The sequence below is a fragment of the Oncorhynchus gorbuscha genome, unplaced genomic scaffold (assembly GCF_021184085.1).
Source record: "Oncorhynchus gorbuscha isolate QuinsamMale2020 ecotype Even-year unplaced genomic scaffold, OgorEven_v1.0 Un_scaffold_2862, whole genome shotgun sequence".
Lineage (NCBI taxonomy): Eukaryota > Metazoa > Chordata > Actinopteri > Salmoniformes > Salmonidae > Oncorhynchus > Oncorhynchus gorbuscha.
In genome coordinates, this window is record NW_025747257.1 from 23,815 (window position 1) to 45,680 (window position 21,866).

The window sequence follows — 21,866 nt, forward strand, 5'->3', positions numbered from 1 at the left end:
CTGTGTGTTTCAGGCCTCACTCAGCGTCTCTCTCTCTCTGTGTGTTTCAGGCCTCACTCGGTGTCTCTCTGTGTGTTTCAGGCCTCACTCGCTGTCTCTCTCTCTCTGTGTGTTTCAGGCCTCACTCGGCGTCTCTCTGTGTGTTTCAGGCCTCACTCGGCGTCTCTCTGTGTGTTTCAGGCCTCACTCGGCGTCTCTCTGTGTGTTTCAGGCCTCACTCGGTGTCTCTCTGTGTGTTTCAGGCCTCACTCGGCGTCTCTCTGTGTGTTTCAGGCCTCACTCAGCGTCTCTCTGTGTGTTTCAGGCCTCACTCGGCATCTCTCTGTGTGTTTCAGGCCTCACTCGGCGTCTCTCTGTGTGTTTCAGGACTCACTCAGCGTCTCTCTGTGTGTTTCAGGCCTCACTCGGCGTCTCTCTGTGTGTTTCAGGCCTCACTCGGCGTCTCTCTGTGTGTTTCAGGACTCACTCAGCGTCTCTCTGTGTGTTTCAGGCCTCACTCAGCGTCTCTCTGTGTGTTTCAGGCCTCACTCGGTGTCTCTCTGTGTGTTTCAGGCCTCACTCGGCGTCTCTCTGTGTGTTTCAGGCCTCACTCGGTGTCTCTCTGTGTGTTTCAGGCCTCACTCGGCGTCTCTCTGTGTGTTTCAGGCCTCACACGGTGTCTCTCTGTGTGTTTCAGGCCTCACTCGGTGTCTCTCTGTGTGTTTCAGGCCTTATGTGAAGCGGTGAAGCAGTTTCAAGACTCTGAGTCGTTAGAGAAGAGACGACCCAGGAGACAGACTGCAGAACGCTGCTATATAGACTTCAAGTATCAGCATGGTGAATTACACCCTACACCCTACACACTACACCCTACACCCTACACCCTACACACTACACCCTACACACTACACCTTACACACTACACACACTACACCCTACACACTGCATATTACACTACACCCTACACACTACACACTACACCCTACACACTGCACCCTACACACTACACACTACACCCTACACACTGCATACTACACTACACCCTACACACTACACACTACACACTGCACACTACACATAAACCCTTAACCCTGTATCTCTCTCTATCAGGTCCAGTTGACCCCTAACCCTGTATCTCTCTCTATCAGGTCCAGTTGACCCCTAACCCTGTAACTCTCTCTATCAGGTCCAGTTGACCCCTAACCCTGTATCTCTCTCTATCAGGTCCAGTTGACCCCTAACCCTGTATCTCTCTCTATCAGGTCCAGTTGACCCCTAACCCTGTATCTCTCTCTATCAGGTCCAGTTGACCTCTAACCCTGTATCTCTCTCTATCAGGTCCAGTTGACCCCTAACCCTGTATCTCTCTCTATCAGGTCCAGTTGACCCCTAACCCTGTATCTCTCTCTATCAGGTCCAGTTGACCCCTAACCCTGTATCTCTCTCTATCAGGTCCAGTTGACCTCTAACCCTGTATCTCTCTATCAGGTCCAGTTGACCCCTAACCCTGTATCTCTCTCTATCAGGTCCAGTTGACCCTGTATCTCTCTCTATCAGGTCCAGTTGACCCTGTATCTCTCTCTATCAGGTCCAGTTGACCCTGTATCTCTCTCTCTCAGGTCCAGTTGACCCTGTATCTTTCTCTATCAGGTCCAGTTGACCCCTAACCCTGTATCTCTCTCTATCAGGTCCAGTTGACCCTGTATCTCTCTCTATCAGGTCCAGTTGACCCTGTATCTCTCTCTCTCAGGTCCAGTTGACCCTGTATCTCTCTCTATCAGGTCCAGTTGACCCCTAACCCTGTATCTCTCTCTATCAGGTCCAGTTGACCCTGTATCTCTCTCTATCAGGTCCAGTTGACCCTGTATCTCTCTCTATCAGGTCCAGTTGACCCTGTATCTTTCTCTATCAGGTCCAGTTGACCCTGTATCTCTCTCTATCAGGTCCAGTTGACCCTGTATCTTTCTCTATCAGGTCCAGTTGACCCTGTATCTCTCTCTATCAGGTCCAGTTGACCCCTAACCCTGTATCTCTCTCTATCAGGTCCAGTTGACCCCTAACCCTGTATCTCTCTCTATCAGGTCCAGTTGACCCCTAACCCTGTATCTCTCTCTATCAGGTCCAGTTGACCCCTAACCCTGTATCTCTCTCTATCAGGTCCAGTTGACCCCTAACCCTGTATCTCTCTCTATCAGGTCCAGTTGACCCCTAACCCTGTATCTTTCTCTATCAGGTCCAGTTGACCCCTAACCCTGTATCTCTCTATCAGGTCCAGTTGACCCCTAACCCTGTATCTCTCTCTATCAGGTCCAGTTGACCCCTAACCCTGTATCTCTCTCTATCAGGTCCAGTTGACCTCTAACCCTGTATCTCTCTATCAGGTCCAGTTGACCCCTAACCCTGTATCTCTCTATCAGGTCCAGTTGACCCTGTATCTCTCTCTATCAGGTCCAGTTGACCCTGTATCTCTCTCTCTCAGGTCCAGTTGACCCTGTATCTCTCTCTATCAGGTCCAGTTGACCCTGTATCTCTCTCTATCAGGTCCAGTTGACCCTGTATCTCTCTCTCTCAGGTCCAGTTGACCCTGTATCTCTCTCTATCAGGTCCAGTTGACCCCTAACCCTGTATCTCTCTCTATCAGGTCCAGTTGACCCTGTATCTCTCTCTATCAGGTCCAGTTGACCCCTAACCCTGTATCTCTCTCTATCAGGTCCAGTTGACCCTGTATCTTTCTCTATCAGGTCCAGTTGACCCTGTATCTCTCTCTATCAGGTCCAGTTGACCCTGTATCTTTCTCTATCAGGTCCAGTTGACCCTGTATCTCTCTCTATCAGGTCCAGTTGACCCTGTATCTCTCTCTATCAGGTCCAGTTGACCCTGTATCTTTCTCTATCAGGTCCAGTTGACCCTGTATCTCTCTCTATCAGGTCCAGTTGACCCCTAACCCTGTATCTCTCTCTATCAGGTCCAGTTGACCCCTAACCCTGTATCTCTCTCTATCAGGTCCAGTTGACCCTGTATCTTTCTCTATCAGGTCCAGTTGACCCTGTATCTCTCTCTATCAGGTCCAGTTGACCCCTAACCCTGTATCTCTCTATCAGGTCCAGTTGACCCCTAACCCTGTATCTCTCTATCAGGTCCAGTTGACCCCTAACCCTGTATCTCTCTATCAGGTCCAGTTGACCCCTAACCCTGTATCTCTCTCTATCAGGTCCAGTTGACCCCTAACCCTGTATCTCTCTCTATCAGGTCCAGTTGACCCCTAACCCTGTATCTTTCTCTATCAGGTCCAGTTGACCCCTAACCCTGTATCTCTCTCTATCAGGTCCAGTTGACCCCTAACCCTGTATCTCTCTCTATCAGGTCCAGTTGACCCCTAACCCTGTATCTCTCTCTATCAGGTCCAGTTGACCTCTAACCCTGTATCTCTCTATCAGGTCCAGTTGACCCCTAACCCTGTATCTCTATCAGGTCCAGTTGACCCCTAACCCTGTATCTCTCTCTATCAGGTCCAGTTGACCCTGTATCTCTCTCTCTCAGGTCCAGTTGACCCTGTATCTTTCTCTATCAGGTCCAGTTGACCCCTAACCCTGTATCTCTCTCTATCAGGTCCAGTTGACCCTGTATCTCTCTCTCTCAGGTCCAGTTGACCCTGTATCTTTCTCTATCAGGTCCAGTTGACCCCTAACCCTGTATCTCTCTCTATCAGGTCCAGTTGACCCTGTATCTCTCTATCAGGTCCAGTTGACCCTGTATCTCTCTCTCTCAGGTCCAGTTGACCCTGTATCTTTCTCTATCAGGTCCAGTTGACCCCTAACCCTGTATCTCTCTCTATCAGGTCCAGTTGACCCTGTATCTCTCTATCAGGTCCAGTTGACCCTGTATCTCTCTCTATCAGGTCCAGTTGACCCTGTATCTCTCTCTATCAGGTCCAGTTGACCCCTAACCCTGTATCTCTCTCTATCAGGTCCAGTTGACCCCTAACCCTGTATCTCTCTCTATCAGGTCCAGTTGACCCTGTATCTCTCTCTATCAGGTCCAGTTGACCCTGTATCTCTCTCTCTCAGGTCCAGTTGACCCTGTATCTTTCTCTATCAGGTCCAGTTGACCCCTAACCCTGTATCTCTCTCTATCAGGTCCAGTTGACCCTGTATCTCTCTCTATCAGGTCCAGTTGACCCTGTATCTCTCTCTATCAGGTCCAGTTGACCCCTAACCCTGTATCTCTCTCTATCAGGTCCAGTTGACCCCTAACCCTGTATCTCTCTCTATCAGGTCCAGTTGACCCCTAACCCTGTATCTCTCTCTATCAGGTCCAGTTGACCCCTAACCCTGTATCTCTCTCTATCAGGTCCAGTTGACCCCTAACCCTGTATCTCTCTCTATCAGGTCCAGTTGACCCCTAACCCTGTATCTCTCTCTATCAGGTCCAGTTGACCCTGTATCTCTCTCTATCAGGTCCAGTTGACCCTGTATCTTTCTCTATCAGGTCCAGTTGACCCCTAACCCTGTATCTCTCTCTATCAGGTCCAGTTGACCCTGTATCTCTCTCTATCAGGTCCAGTTGACCCCTAACCCTGTATCTCTCTCTATCAGGTCCAGTTGACCCCTAACCCTGTATCTCTCTCTATCAGGTCCAGTTGACCCCTAACCCTGTATCTCTCTCTATCAGGTCCAGTTGACCCCTAACCCTGTATCTCTCTCTATCAGGTCCAGTTGACCCCTAACCCTGTATCTCTCTCTATCAGGTCCAGTTGACCCCTAACCCTGTATCTTTCTCTATCAGGTCCAGTTGACCCCTAACCCTGTATCTCTCTCTATCAGGTCCAGTTAACCCCTAACCCTGTATCTCTCTCTATCAGGTCCAGTTGACCCCTAACCCTGTATCTCTCTCTATCAGGTCCAGTTGACCCCGAACCCTGTATCTCTCTCTATCAGGTCCAGTTGACCCCTAACCCTGTTTCTCTCTCTATCAGGTCCAGTTGACCCCTAACCCTGTATCTCTCTCTATCAGTTCCAGTTGACCCCTAACCCTGTATCTCTCTCTATCAGGTCCAGTTGACCCCTAACCCTGTATCTCTCTCTATCAGGTCCAGTTGACCCTGTATCTCTCTCTATCAGGTCCAGTTGACCCTGTATCTCTCTCTATCAGGTCCAGTTGACCCTGTATCTTTCTCTATCAGGTCCAGTTGACCCTGTATCTCTCTCTATCAGGTCCAGTTGACCCCTAACCCTGTATCTCTCTCTATCAGGTCCAGTTGACCCCTAACCCTGTATCTCTCTCTATCAGGTCCAGTTGACCCCGAACCCTGTATCTCTCTCTATCAGGTCCAGTTGACCCCGAACCCTGTATCTCTCTCTATCAGGTCCAGTTGACCCCTAACCCTGTATCTCTCTCTATCAGGTCCAGTTGACCCCTAACCCTGTATCTCTCTCTATCAGGTCCAGTTGACATCTAACCCTGTATCTCTCTCTATCAGGTCCAGTTGACCCCTAACCCTGTATCTCTCTCTATCAGGTCCAGTTGACCCCTAACCCTGTATCTCTCTCCTTCCGTCAGGTTCGGTGAAGTTGGAGAGGAGGATGTACTTCCTGGAGAAGAACCGTCGCGGCTGCAGGACGTACGGAGCGGCTCTGGACCCCTCGCTACAGAGGGAGATCACCTTCTATCAGCAGAAAGCCAAGGAGCATGCTGAGGTACACACACACACACACTCACTGAACACACACACACACACACACACACACACACACACACACACACACACACACACACACACACACACACACACACACACACTCACTGAACACACACACACACTCACTGAACACACACACACACACACACACTCACTGAACACACACACACACACACACACTCACTGAACACACACACACACACACACACTCACTGAACACACACACACACACACACTCACTGAACACACACACACACACACACTCACTGAACACACACACACACACACACACACACACACACACACACACACACACACACACACACACACACACACACACACACACACACACACACACACACACACACACACACACTCTCACTGAACACACACACACTCTCTCTGAACACACACTCTCTCTGAACACACACACACTCTCACTGAACACATACACACTCTCACTGAACACACACACACTCTCACTGAACACACACACTCTCACTGAACACACACACTCTCACTGAACACACACACACTCACTGAACACACACACACTCACTGAACACACACACACTCACTGAACACACACACACTCACTGAACACACACACACTCTCACTGAACACACACACACTCTCACTGGACACACACACTCTCACTGGACACACACACACTCTCACTGAACACACACACACTCTCACTGAACACACACACACACTCACTGAACACACACACACTCACTGAACACACACACACTCTCTCTGGACACACACACACTCTCACTGGACACACACACTCTCTCTGAACACACACACTCTCTCTGAACACACACACTCTCTCTGAACACACACACTCTCTCTGAACACACACACTCTCTCTGAACACACACACTCTCTCTGAACACACACACACTCTCTCTGAACACACACACACTCTCTCTGAACACACACACACTCTCTCTGAACACACACACACTCTCTCTGAACACACACACACTCTCACTGGACACACACACTCTCTCTGAACACACACACACTCTCTCTGAACACACACACACTCTCACTGGACACACACACACTCTCACTGGACACACACACTCTCACTGAACACACACACACTCACTGAACACACACACACTCTCTCTGGACACACACACACTCTCACTGGACACACACACTCTCTCTGAACACACACACTCTCTCTGAACACACACACTCTCTCTGAACACACACACTCTCTCTGAACACACACACTCTCTCTGAACACACACACACTCTCTCTGAACACACACACACTCTCTCTGAACACACACACACTCTCTCTGAACACACACACACTCTCTCTGAACACACACACACTCTCACTGGACACACACACACTCTCACTGGACACACACTCTCTCTCACTGGACACACACACACTCTGAACACACACTCTCTCTGAACACACACACACACTCACTGAACACACACACACTCTCACTGGACACACACTCACTCTCACTGAACACACACACACTCTCACTGAACACACACACTCTCACTGAACACACACACTCTCACTGAACACACACACTCTCACTGAACACACACACTCTCACTGAACACACACACTCTCACTGGACACACACACACACACTCTCACTGGACGCACACACACACACTCTCACTGGACACACACACTCTCACTGGACACACACACACACTCTCACTGCACACACACACACTCACTGGACACACACACACACTCTCACTGGACACACACACACTCTCACTGAACACACACACTCTCACTGAACACACACACTCTCACTGAACACACACACTCTCACTGAACACACACACTCTCACTGGACGCACACACACACACTCTCACTGGACGCACACACACACACTCTCACTGGACGCACACACACACACTCTCACTGGACGCACACACACACACTCTCACTGGACACACACACACACACACTCTCACTGGACACACACACTCTCACTGGACACACACACTCTCACTGAACACACACACACTCTCACTGGACACACACACACTCTCACTGAACACACACACACTCTCACTGGACACACACACTCTCACTGAACACACACACACTCTCACTGAACACACACACTCTCACTGAACACACACACTCTCACTGAACACACACACTCTCACTGAACACACACACTCTCACTGAACACACACACTCTCACTGGACGCACACACACACACTCTCACTGGACGCACACACACACACTCTCACTGGACGCACACACACACACTCTCACTGGACGCACACACACACACTCTCACTGGACGCACACACACACACTCTCACTGGACACACACACACACACTCTCACTGGACACACACACACTCTCACTGGACACACACACACTCTCACTGGACACACACACACTCTCACTGGACACACACACACTCTCACTGGACACACACACACTCTCACTGGACACACACACACTCTCACTGGACACACACACACTCACTGAACACACACACACTCACTGAACACACACACACACTCTCACTGAACACACACACACTCTCACTGAACACACACACACTCTCACTGGACACACACACTCTCACTGAACACACACACACTCTCACTGAACACACACACTCACTCTCACTGAACACACACACTCACTCTCACTGGACACACACACTCACTCTCACTGGACACACACACACTCTCACTGGACACACACACACTCTCACTGGACACACACACACTCACTGAACACACACTCACTCTCACTGGACACTCACACTCTCACTGAACACACACACACTCTCACTGAACACACACACTCTCACTGAACACACACACACTCTCACTGAACACACACACTCTCACTGGACACACACACTCTCACTGGACACACACACTCTCTCTCACTGGACACTCACACTCTCTCTCACTGGACACACACACTCTCACTGAACACACACACACTCTCACTGAACACACACACACTCTCACTGAACACACACACTCTCACTGAACACACACACACTCTCACTGAACACACACACACTCTCTCTCTCTCAGGGTCTGTTATTTAACTGATGATGTTCTCTCTGTGCAGCATGAAGACTTCCTGCTGGCTCTGCAGGTTAATGAGGAGGAGTATGAGAAGGTACATCTACCCAAACACCACTTCCTCTCTCTGTCTCTCTCACTTCCTCTCTCTCTACCTCTCACTTCCTCTCTCTCTACCTCTCACTTCCTCTCTCTCTACCTCTCACTTCCTCTCTCTGTCTCTCTCACTTCCTCTCTCTCTACCTCTCACTTCCTCTCTCTCTACCTCTCACTTCCTCTCTCTCTACCTCTCACTTCCTCTCTCTGTCTCTCTCACTTCCTCTCTCTCTGTCTCTCACTTCCTCTCTCTCTACCTCTCACTTCCTCTCTCTCACTTACTCTCTCTCTACCTCTCACTTCCTCTCTCTCTGTCTCTCACTTCCTCTCTCTCTACCTCTCACTTCCTCTCTCTCACTTACTCTCTCTCTGTCTCTCACTTCCTCTCTCTCTACCTCTCACTTTCTCTCTCTCTACCTCTCACTTTCTCTCTCTCTCTCTGTCTCCTCTCTTTCTCTCTTCTCTCTCTTCTCTCTCTGTAGGACTGACAGCTGAGTGTGGGTGTTGGGTTGTGTAGTGAACATCTCTCTTCTCTCTCTTCTCTCTCTCTCTCTCTCTCTCTCTCTCTCTCTCTCTCTCTCTCTCTCTCTCTCTCTCTCTCTCTCTCTCTGTAGGACGGACAGCTGATAGAGTGTGGGTGTTGCTGTGGGGACTTTGCCTTCGAGAAGATGACCCAGTGTTCAGATGGACATCTCTTCTGTAAAGAATGTCTGGTTAAATATGCCGAGGAGGCCGTGTTCGGGTCGGGACAGGTATGTGGGGGTGGGTACGCTGTGTGGTTTAGGTGTTAACAGGGTGTCTCTGTGTTCCAGTCCTCTCTCAGCTGTGTGGTTTAGGTGTTAACAGGGTGTCTCTGTGTTCCAGTCCTCTCTCAGCTGTGTGGTTTAGGTGTTAACAGGGTGTCTCTGTGTTCCAGTCCTCTCTCAGCTGTGTGGTTTAGGTGTTAACAGGGTGTCTCTGTGTTCCAGTCCTCTCTCAGCTGTGTGGTTTAGGTGTTAACAGGGTGTCTCTGTGTTCCAGTCCTCTCTCAGCTGTGTGGTTTAGGTGTTAACAGGGTGTCTCTGTGTTCCAGTCCTCTCTCAGCTGTGTGGTTTAGGTGTTAACAGGGTGTCTCTGTGTTCCAGTCCTCTCTCAGCTGTGTGGTTTAGGTGTTAACAGGGTGTCTCTGTGTTCCAGTCCTCTCTCAGCTGTGTGGTTTAGGTGTTAACAGGGTGTCTCTGTGTTCCAGTCCTCTCTCAGCTGTGTGGTTTAGGTGTTAACAGGGTGTCTCTGTGTTCCAGTCCTCTCTCAGCTGTATGGAGTGAAGCAGGCTGTCCCTGTTCCTTCCCGGTGTGCGAGTTGGAAAAGGTTTTACCGGACACGGTGTTGTGTAAATACTACGAGAGACAAGCTGAAGAGGCCGTGGCCGCCACCTGCGCCGACAGAACTAGTACGGTACGACGATACAAATACTAGACGTGAACCTTCTTGTGATTGTCTAAAGGTCGGCCATGTTGTTCAGGGAGTTGGGTAACCGTGGTGATACAAATACTAGAATGGACATGAACCTCCTTGTGATGTCGATAGACGGGACTATAAACCAGCCTTTAAACAAGATGTTTAGACAATAGAATGTTCTAGAGACATGTCGATAGACGGGACTATAAACCAGCCTTTAGACAAGATGTTTAGACAATAGAATGTTTACATTTACATTTACATTTAAGTCATTTAGCAGACGCTCTTATCCAGAGCGACTTACAAATTGGTGCATTCACCTTATGACATCCAGTGGGACAGTCACTTAACAATAGTGCATCTAAAACTTAGGGGGGGTGGGGTGAGAGGGATTACTTAACCTATCCTAGGTATTCCTTAAAGAGGTGGGGTTTCAGGTGTCTCCGGAAGGTGGTGATTGACTCCGCTGTCCTGGCGTCGTGAGGGAGTTTGTTCCACCATTGGGGAGCCAGAGCAGCGAACAGTTTTGACTGGGCTGAGCGGGAGCTGTACTTCCTCAGTGGTAGGGAGGCGAGCAGTTCTAGAGACATGTCGATAGACGGGACTATAAACCAGCCTTTAGACAAGATGTTTAGACAATAGAATGTTCTAGAGACATGTTGATAGACGGGACTATAAACCAGCCTTTAGACAAGATGTTTAGACAATAGAATGTTCTAGAGACATGTCGATAGACGGGACTATAAACCAGCCTTTAAACAAGATGGATGTTTAGACAATAGAATGTTCTAGAGACATGTCGATAGACGGGACTATAAACCAGCCTTTAGACAAGATGGATGTTTAGACAATAGAATGTTCTAGAGACATGTCGATAGACGGGACTATAAACCAGCCTTTAGACAAGATGTTTAGACAATAGAATGTTCTAGAGACATGTTGATAGACGGGACTATAAACCAGCCTTTAGACAAGATGGATGTTTAGACAATAGAATGTTCTAGAGACATGTCGATAGACGGGACTATAAACCAGCCTTTAGACAAGATGGATGTTTAGACAATAGAATGTTCTAGAGACATGTCGATAGACGGGACTATAAACCAGCCTTTAGACAAGATGGATGTTTAGACAATAGAATGTTCTAGAGACATGTCGATAGACGGGACTATAAACCAGCCTTTAGACAAGATGTTTAGACAATAGAATGTTCTAGAGACATGTCGATAGACGGGACTATAAACCAGCCTTTAGACAAAGATGTTTAGACAATAGAATGTTCTAGAGACATGTCGATAGACGGGACTATAAACCAGCCTTTAAACAAGATGGATGTTTAGACAATAGAATGTTCTAGAGACATGTCGATAGACGGGACTATAAACCAGCCTTTAGACAAGATGTTTAGACAATAGAATGTTCTAGAGACATGTCGATAGACGGACTATAAACCAGCCTTTAGACAAGATGTCAGACAATAGAATGTTCTAGAGACATGTCGATAGACGGGACTATAAACCAGCCTTTAAACAAGATGGATGTTTAGACAATAGAATGTTCTAGAGACATGTCAATAGACGGGACTATAAACCAGCCTTTAGACAAGATGTCAGACAATAGAATGTTCTAGAGACATGTCGATAGACGGGACTATAAACCAGCCTTTAAACAAGATGGATGTTTAGACAATAGAATGTTCTAGAGACATGTCGATAGACGGGACTATAAACCAGCCTTTAGACAAGATGTTTAGATAATAGAATGTTCTAGAGACATGTCGATAGACGGGACTATAAACCAGCCTTTAGACAAGATGTCAGACAATAGAATGTTCTAGAGACATGTTGATAGACGGGACTATAAACCAGCCTTTAAACAAGATGGATGTTTAGACAATAGAATGTTCTAGAGACATGTCGATAGACGGGACTATAAACCAGCCTTTAAACAAGATGTCAGACAATAGAATGTTCTAGAGACATGTCGATAGACGGGACTATAAACCAGCCTTTAAACAAGATGGATGTTTAGACAATAGAATGTTCTAGAGACATGTCGATAGACGGGACTATAAACCAGCCTTTAAACAAGATGTTTAGACAATAGAATGTTCTAGAGACATGTCGATAGACGGGACTATAAACCAGCCTTTAAACAAGATGTCAGACAATAGAATGTTCTAGAGACATGTCGATAGACGGCACCTGCATCGGTCGTTTCCTGTCTGTCTGATGGTTTCTAGAATGTTCTGACCCTCATCGGTCGTTTCCTGTCTGTCTGTCTGATGGTTTCTAGAATGTTCTGACCTGCATCGGTCGTTTCCTGTCTGTCTGTCTGATGGTTTCTAGAATGTTCTGACCTGCATCGGTCGTTTCCTGTCTGTCTGTCTGATGGTTTCTAGAATGTTCTGACCCTCATCGGTCGTTTCCTGTCTTTTATCTCCAGTTGTCCGTCCTGTAACTTCCCAGCGTTGTTGGATAAAGGAGTGTCGCTGTTCAGCTGTCCCAACCCTCGCTGTCGGAAGGTGAGTTGAAACGCGTGTCGGATACGATCCCTCAGTCGAGGTATAAATCACGTGATCACAAACTACCTTCTTAACAACACTATCAACAAGGCAGGTCCTACAGGCCCTAGTTTCTACCTTATTAACAACACTATCAACAAGGCAGGTCCTACAGGCCCTAGTTTCTACCTTCTTAACAACACTATCAACAAGGCAGGTCCTACAGGCCCTAGTTTCTACCTTCTTAACAACACTATCAACAAGGCAGGTCCTACAGGCCCTAGTTTCTACCTTCTTAACAACACTATCAACAAGGCAGGTCCTACAGGCCCTAGTTTCTACCTTATTAACAACACTATCAACAAGGCAGGTCCTACAGGCCCTAGTTTCTACCTTCTTAACAACACTATCAACAAGGCAGGTCCTACAGGCCCTAGTTTCTACCTTCTTATCAACAAGGCAGGTCCTACAGGCCCTAGTTTCTACCTTATTAACAACACTATCAACAAGGCAGGTCCTACAGGCCCTAGTTTCTACCTTATTAACAACACTATCAACAAGGCAGGTCCTACAGGCCCTAGTTTCTACCTTCTTAACAACACTATCAACAAGACAGGTCCTACAGGCCCTAGTTTCTACCTTCTTAACAACACTATCAACAAGGCAGGTCCTACAGGCCCTAGTTTCTACCTTCTTAACAACACTATCAACAAGGCAGGTCCTACAGGCCCTAGTTTCTACCTTCTTAACAACACTATCAACAAGGCAGGTCCTAGTTTCTACCTTCTTAACAGCACTATCAACAAGGCTGGTCCTAGTTTCTACCTTCTTAACAACACTATCAACAAGGCAGGTCCTAGTTTCTACCTTCTTAACAGCACTATCAACAAGGCAGGTCCTAGTTTCTACCTTCTTAACAGCACTATCAACAAGGCTGGTCCTAGTTTCTACCTTCTTAACAACACTATCAACAAGGCAGGTCCTAGTTTCTACCTTCTTAACAGCACTATCAACAAGGCAGGTCCTAGTTTCTACCTTCTTAACAGCACTATCAACAAGGCAGGTCCTACAGGCCCTAGTAGAAGAGTAGCTGCTGCCTTGACAGGAACTAATGGGGATCCATAATAAACCCCAGGAAGAGTAGCTGCTGCCTTGACAGGAACTAATGGGGATCCATAATAAACCCCAGGAAGAGTAGCTGCTGCCTTGGCAGGAACTAATGGGGATCCATAATAAACCCCAGGAAGAGTAGCTACTGCCTTGGCAGTAACTAATGGGGATCCATAATAAACCCCAGGAAGAGTAGCTGCTGCCTTGGCAGGAACTAATGGGGATCCATAATAGTTCACTAGGGGTTCATAGACTTTGGCCAGGATAGAGAGTTCACTAGGGGTTCATAGACTTTGGCCAGGACAGAGAGTTCACTAGGGGTTCATAGACTTTGGCCAGGACAGAGAGTTCACTAGGGGTTCATAGACTTTGGCCAGGATAGAGAGTTCACTAGGGGTTCATAGACTTTGGCCAGGATAGAGAGTTCACTAGGGGTTCATAGACTTTGGCCAGGACAGAGAGTTCACTAGGGGTTCATAGACTTTGGCCAGGATAGAGAGTTCACTAGGGGTTCATAGACTTCGACCAGGACAGAGAGTTCACTAGGGGTTCATAGACTTCGACCAGGACAGAGAGTTCACTAGGGGTTCATAGACTTCGACCAGGATAGAGAGTTTAGAGAGAGGACGATAGTTATTAGCATCTGAGGGATCTCCACCCTTTAGCAGTGGGAGGACATCAGCTGATTTCCAAAATGCTGGGTATGGAGATGTAATAATACCAGCTGCTGGCTGTAATAATACCAGCTGCTGTCTGTAATAATACCAGCTGCTGTCTGTAATAATACCAGCTGCTGTCTGGAATAATACCAGCTGCTGTCTGTAATAATACCAGCTGCTGTCTGTAATAATACCAGCTGCTGTCTGTAATAATACCAGCTGCTGTCTGGAATAATACCAGCTGCTGTCTGTAATAATACCAGCTGCTGTCTGTAATAATACCAGCTGCTGTCTGTAATAATACCAGCTGCTGTCTGTAATAATACCAGCTGCTGTCTGTAATAATACCAGCTCTGTCTGGAATACCATACCAGCTGCTGTCTGGAATAATACCAGCTGCTGTCTGGAATAATACCAGCTGCTGTCTGGAATAATACCAGCTGCTGTCTGGAATAATACCAGCTGCTGTCTGGAATAATACCAGCTGCTGTCTGGAATAATACCAGCTGCTGTCTGGAATAATAGCTGCTGTCCAGCTGCTGTCTGGAATAATACCAGCTGCTGTCTGGAATAATACCAGCTGCTGTCTGGAATAATACCAGCTGCTGTCTGGAATAATACCAGCTGCTGTCTGGAATAATACCAGCTGCTGTCTGGAATAATACCAGCTGCTGTCTGAATAATAAGCTGCTGTCTGGAATAATACCAGCTGCTGTCTGGAATAATACCAGCTGCTGTCTGGAATAATACCAGCTGCTGTCTGGAATAATACCAGCTGCTGTCTGGAATAATACCAGCTGCTGTCTGGAATAATACCAGCTGCTGTCTGGAATAATACCAGCTGCTGTCTGGAATAATACCAGCTGCTGTCTGGAATAATACCAGGTTGTCTGGATTTAATCCTAGTAAACATTCCCAGTTTTAGGTCATTTAGGATCAGCACTTTATTTTAAGAATGTGAAATGTCAGAATAATAGTGGAGATAATTATTTATTTCAGCTTTTATTTATTTCATCACATTCCCAGTGGGTCAGAAGTTTACATTCACTCAATTAGTATTAGGTAGCATTGCCTTTAAATTGTTTAATTTGGGTCAAGTGTTTCTGGTAGCCTTCCACAAGCTTCCCACAATAAGTTGGGTGAATTTTGGCCCCTTCCTCCTGACAGAGCTGGTGAAACTGAGTCAGGTTTGTAGGCCTCCTCGCCGCACACACTTTTTCAGTTCTGCCAACACATTTTCTATAGGATTGAGGTCAGGGCTTTGTGATGGCCACTCCAATACCTTGACTTTGTTGTCCTTAAGCCATTTTGCCACAACTTTGGAAGTACGCTTGGGGTCATTGTCCATTTGGAATTTCCATGACTGATCTCGTCTTCCACCCTCCATCTCTCTCTGTCCTGTAGTTCTCTCCTCTGTCCTGTAGTTCTCTCCTCTGTCCTGTAGTCCTCTCTGTCCTGTAGTTCTCTCCTCTGTCCTGTAGTTCTCTCCTCTCTGTCCTGTAGTTCTCTCCTCTCTGTCCTGTAGTTCTCTCCTCTCTGTCCTGTAGTTCTCTCTGTCCTGTAGTTCTCTCCTCTGTCCTGTAGTTCTCTCCTCTGTCCTGTAGTCCTCTCTGTCCTGTAGTTCTCTCCTCTGTCCTGTAGTTCTCTCCTCTGTCCTGTAGTTCTCTCCTCTCTGTCCTGTAGTTCTCTCCTCTGTCCTGTAGTTCTCTCCTCTCTGTCCTGTAGTTCTCTCCTCTCTGTCCTGTAGTTCTCTCTGTCCTGTAGTTCTCTCTGTCCTGTAGTTCTCTCCTCTGTCCTGTAGTCCTCTCTGTCCTGTAGTTCTCTCCTCTCTGTCCTGTAGTTCTCTCCTCTCTGTCCTGTAGTTCTCTCTTCTCTGTCCTGTAGTTCTCTCCTCTGTCCTGTAGTTCTCTCCTCTCTGTCCTGTAGTTCTCTCCTCTCTGTCCTGTAGTTCTCTCCTCTCTGTCCTGTAGTCCTCTCCTCTCTGTCCTGTAGTCCTCTCCTCTCTGTCCTGTAGTTCTCTCTGTCCTGTAGTTCTCTCTGTCCTGTAGTTCTCTCTGTCCTGTAGTTCTCTCCTCTCTGTCCTGTAGTTCTCTCCTCTCTGTCCCGTAGTTCTCTCCTCTCTGTCCTGTAGTTCTCTCCTCTCTGTCCTGTAGTTCTCTCCTCTCTGTCATGTAGTTCTCTCCTCTCTGTCCTGTAGTTCTCTCCTCTCTGTCCTGTAGTTCTCTCCTCTCTGTCCTGTAGTTCTCTCCTCTCTGTCCTGTAGTTCTCTCCTCTCTGTCCTGTAGTTCTCTCCTCTCTGTCCTGTAGTTCTCTCCTCTCTGTCCTGTAGTTCTCTCCTCTCTGTCCTGTAGTTCTCTCCTCTCTGTCCTGTAGTTCTCTCCTCTCTGTCCCGTAGTTCTCTCCTCTCTGTCCTGTAGTTCTCTCCTCTCTGTCCTGTAGTTCTCTCCTCTCTGTCCCGTAGTTCTCTCCTCTCTGTCCTGTAGTTCTCTCCTCTCTGTCCTGTAGTTCTCTCCTCTCTGTCCTGTAGTTCTCTCCTCTCTGTCCTGTAGTTCTCTCCTCTCTGTCCTGTAGTTCTCTCCTCTCTGTCCTGTAGTTCTCTCCTCTCTGTCCTGTAGTTCTCTCCTCTCTGTCCCGTAGTTCTCTCCTCTCTGTCCTGTAGTTCTCTCCTCTCTGTCCCGTAGTTCTCTCCTCTCTGTCCTGTAGTTCTCTCCTCTGTCCTGTAGTTCTCTCCTCTGTCCCGTAGTTCTCCTCTCTGTCCTGTAGTTCTCTCCTCTGTCCCGTAGTTCTCTCCTCTCTGTCCCGTAGTTCTCTCCTCTCTGTCCTGTAGTTCTCTCCTCTCTGTCCTGTAGTTCTCCTCTCTGTCCTGTAGTTCTCTCCTCTGTCCTGTAGTTCTCTCCTCTGTCCTGTAGTTCTCTCCTCTCTGTCCCGTAGTTCTCTCCTCTCTGTCCTGTAGTTCTCTCCTCTGTCCTGTAGTTCTCTCCTCTGTCCTGTAGTTCTCTCCTCTGTCCTGTAGTTCTCTCCTCTGTCCTGTAGTTCTCTCCTCTCTGTCCCGTAGTTCTCTCCTCTCTGTCCTGTAGTTCTCTCCTCTGTCCTGTAGTCCTCTCCTCTCTGTCCTGTAGTTCTCTCCTCTCTGTCCTGTAGTCCTCTCTGTCCTGTAGTTCTCTCCTCTCTGTCCTGTAGTCCTCTCCTCTCTGTCCTGTAGTTCTCTCCTCTCTGTCCTGTAGTTCTCTCCTCTCTGTCCTGTAGTTCTCTCCTCTCTGTCCTGTAGTTCTCTCCTCTCTGTCCTGTAGTTCTCTCCTCTGTCCTGTAGTTCTCTCCTCTCTGTCCTGTAGTTCTCTCCTCTGTCCTGTAGTTCTCTCCTCTGTCCTGTAGTTCTCTCTGTCCCGTAGTTCTCTCCTCTCTGTCCTGTAGTTCTCTCCTCTCTGTCCTGTAGTTCTCTCCTCTCTGTCCTGTAGTTCTCTCCTCTGTCCTGTAGTTCTCTCTGTCCCGTAGTTCTCTCCTCTCTGTCCTGTAGTTCTCTCCTCTCTGTCCTGTAGTTCTCTCCTCTGTCCTGTAGTTCTCTCCTCTCTGTCCTGTAGTTCTCTCCTCTGTTCTGTAGTTCTCTCTGTCCTGTAGTTCTCTCCTCTCTGTCCTGTAGTTCTCTCCTCTCTGTCCTGTAGTTCTCTCCTCTCTGTCCTGTAGTTCTCTCCTCTCTGTCCCGTAGTTCTCTCCTCTCTGTCCTGTAGTTCTCTCCTCTCTGTCCTGTAGTTCTCTCCTCTCTGTCCTGTAGTTCTCTCCTCTCTGTCCTGTAGTTCTCTCCTCTCTGTCCTGTAGTTCTCTCCTCTCTGTCCTGTAGTTCTCTCCTCTCTGTCCTGTAGTTCTCTCCTCTCTGTCCTGTAGTTCTCTCCTCTCTGTCCTGTAGTTCTCTCCTCTCTGTCCTGTAGTTCTCTCCTCTCTGTCCTGTAGTTCTCTCCTCTCTGTCCTGTAGTTCTCTCCTCTCTGTCCTGTAGTTCTCTCCTCTCTGTCCTGTAGTTCTCTCCTCTCTGTCCTGTAGTTCTCTCCTCTCTGTCCCGTAGTTCTCTCCTCTCTGTCCTGTAGTTCTCTCCTCTGTCCTGTAGTTCTCTCCTCTCTGTCCTGTAGTTCTCTCTGTCCCGTAGTTCTCTCCTCTCTGTCCTGTAGTTCTCTCTGTCCCGTAGTTCTCTCCTCTCTGTCCTGTAGTTCTCTCCTCTCTGTCCTGTAGTTCTCTCCTCTCTGTCCTGTAGTTCTCTCTGTCCCGTAGTTCTCTCCTCTCTGTCCTGTAGTTCTCTCTGTCCTGTAGTTCTCTCTGTCCTGTAGTTCTCTCCTCTCTGTCCTGTAGTTCTCTCCTCTGTCCTGTAGTTCTCTCCTCTCTGTCCTGTAGTTCTCTCCTCTCTGTCCTGTAGTTCTCTCCTCTCTGTCCTGTAGTTCTCTCCTCTCTGTCCTGTAGTTCTCTTCTCTGTCCTGTAGTCCTCTCTGTCCTGTAGTTCTCTCCTCTCTGTCCTGTAGTTCTCTTCTCTGTCCTGTAGTCCTCTCTGTCCTGTAGTTCTCTCCTCTCTGTCCTGTAGTTCTCTCCTCTGTCCTGTAGTTCTCTCCTCTCTGTCCTGTAGTTCTCTCCTCTGTCCTGTAGTTCTCTCCTCTCTGTCCTGTAGTTCTCTCCTCTGTCCTGTAGTTCTCTCCTCTGTCCTGTAGTTCTCTCCTCTCTGTCCTGTAGTTCTCTCCTCTGTCCTGTAGTTCTCTCCTCTCTGTCCTGTAGTTCTCCTCTCTGTCCTGTAGTTCTCTCCTCTCTGTCCTGTAGTTCTCTCCTCTGTCCTGTAGATGGAGACAGAGCTCCATAACTGATCTAGTCTTCCTCCATCTTTCTCCTCCTCCTCAGTGTGACACTGCATTCCTGGGGCTAAGTACACACTCTCTCACACACTCACTCTCTCTCACACTCTCTCACACACTCACTCTCTCTCACACACACACACACACACACACACACACACACACACACACACACACACACACACACACACACACACACACACACACTGTTTTCCACATGTGGTTATGAGATTTGTAGGGCGGCAGTTAGCCTAGTGGTCAGAGTGTTGGACTAGTAACCGAAAGGTTGCAAAATCGAATCCCCGAGCTGACAAGGTACAACTCTGTCGTTCTGCCCCTGAACAAGGCAGTTAACCCACTGTTCCTAGACCAGTTAACCCACTGTTCCCAGACCAGTTAACCCACTGTTCCTAGACCAGTTAACCCACTGTTCCCAGACCAGTTAACCCACTGTTCCTAGACCAGTTAACCCACTGTTCCCAGACCAGTTAACCCACTGTTCCCAGACCAGTTAACCCACTGTTCCCAGACCAGTTAACCCACTGTTCCCAGACCAGTTAACCCACTGTTCCCAGACCAGTTAACCCACTGTTCCTAGACCAGTTAACCCACTGTTCCTAGACCAGTTAACCCACTGTTCCTAGACCAGTTAACCCACTGTTCCTAGACCAGTTAACCCACTGTTCCTAGACCAGTTAACCCACTGTTCCTAGACCAGTTAACCCACTGTTCCTAGACCAGTTAACCCACTGTTCCTAGACCAGTTAACCCACTGTTCCTAGACCAGTTAACCCACTGTTCCTAGACCAGTTAACCCACTGTTCCTAGACCAGTTAACTCACTGTTCCTAGACAAGTTAACCCACTGTTCCTAGACAAGTTAACCCACTGTTCCTAGACCAGTTAACCCACTGTTCCTAGACCAGTTAACCCACTGTTCCTAGACCAGTTAACCCACTGTTCCTAGACCAGTTAACCCACTGTTCCTAGACCAGTTAACCCACTGTTCCTAGACCAGTTAACCCCACTGTTCCTAGACCAGTTAACCCACTGTTCCTAGACCAGTTAACCCACTGTTCCTAGACCAGTTAACCCACTGTTCCTAGACCAGTTAACCCACTGTTCCTAGACCAGTTTACCCACTGTTCCTAGACCAGTTAACCCACTGTTCCTAGACCAGTTAACCCACTGTTCCTAGACCAGTTAACTCACTGTTCCTAGACCAGTTAACCCACTGTTCCTAGACCAGTTAACTCACTGTTCCTAGACAAGTTAACCCACTGTTCCTAGACAAGTTAACCCACTGTTCCTAGACAAGTTAACCCACTGTTCCTAGACCAGTTAACCCACTGTTCCTAGACCAGTTAACCCACTGTTCCTAGACCAGTTAACCCACTGTTCCTAGACCAGTTAACCCACTGTTCCTAGACCAGTTAACCCCACTGTTCCTAGACCAGTTAACCCACTGTTCCTAGACCAGTTAACCCACTGTTCCTAGACCAGTTAACCCACTGTTCCTAGACCAGTTAACCCACTGTTCCTAGACCAGTTAACCCACTGTTCCCAGGCCGTCATTGAAAATATGAATATGTTCTTAACTGACTTGCCTAGTTAAATAAAGGTAAAATAAAAAGTGTGTGTGTGTGTGTGTGTGTGTGTGTGTGTGTGTGTGTGTGTGTGTGTGTGTGTGTGTGTGTGTGTGTGTGTGTGTGTGTGTGTGTGTGTGTGTGTGTGTGTGTGTGTGTGTGTGTGTGTGTGTGTGTGTGTGTGTGTGTGTGTGTGTGTGTGTGTGTGTGTTTGGCTGAAGCTGTGAACATGACTGTGTGTGTGAGGAGTCACACACCTCAGCAGTATATCTGTGTTGGGGGAGCTCCTCTTAACCCCAGACCATGTGCCCTGACCTCATTCCAGAGAGACAACTCCCTCCTCCCCTCTGTCACACCCACAGCAGCTCCCCTCCAATCAGAGGATGAGAGAGCCAACTCCCTCCTCCCCTCTGTCACACCCACAGCAGCTCCCCTCCAATCAGATTGTGTGTAAAAGTCTTCTGTTTCCTTATAAGGGCTGTTCCTGCAGAGAGGAAGGGAAGGGACATCTGAGTCAGAGGATGAGAGAAACAACTCCCTCCTCCCCTCTGTCACACCCACAGCAGCTCCCCTCCAATCAGAGGATGAGAGAGACAACTCCCTCCTCCCCTCTGTCACACCCACAGCAGCTCCCCTCCAATCAGAGGATGAGAGAGACGGCTTGAATGAATAAAGACTGGAAACGACTGCAGGGATGCATAGTCTGACACACTGACTACACACTGACTACACACTGACTACACACTGACTACACACACTGACTACACACACTGACTATACACTGACTATACACACTGACTACATACTGACTACACACACTGACTACACACTGACTATACACTGACTACACACACTGACTACACACACTGACTACACACACTGACTACACACTGACTATACACACTGAC

At 48.1% G+C, this 21,866-nt stretch overlaps 1 protein-coding gene across 1 annotated transcript in view; it reads left to right on the forward strand.

Moving 5' to 3' along the window:
• Window positions 1-21,866, forward strand: part of LOC124026875 — a gene marked incomplete at its 3' end in the record, with an annotated part of 59,651 nt that overhangs the window by 21,511 nt on the left and 16,274 nt on the right. Inside the window, exons 8-14 of the mRNA XM_046339546.1 lie at window positions 708-816; window positions 5,539-5,675; window positions 8,791-8,841; window positions 9,455-9,592; window positions 10,121-10,140; window positions 10,224-10,274; window positions 12,723-12,801. Coding sequence (XP_046195502.1) covers window positions 708-816; window positions 5,539-5,675; window positions 8,791-8,841; window positions 9,455-9,592; window positions 10,121-10,140; window positions 10,224-10,274; window positions 12,723-12,801 — 585 coding nt within the window. The remainder of the gene's footprint in view (window positions 1-707; window positions 817-5,538; window positions 5,676-8,790; window positions 8,842-9,454; window positions 9,593-10,120; window positions 10,141-10,223; window positions 10,275-12,722; window positions 12,802-21,866) is intronic.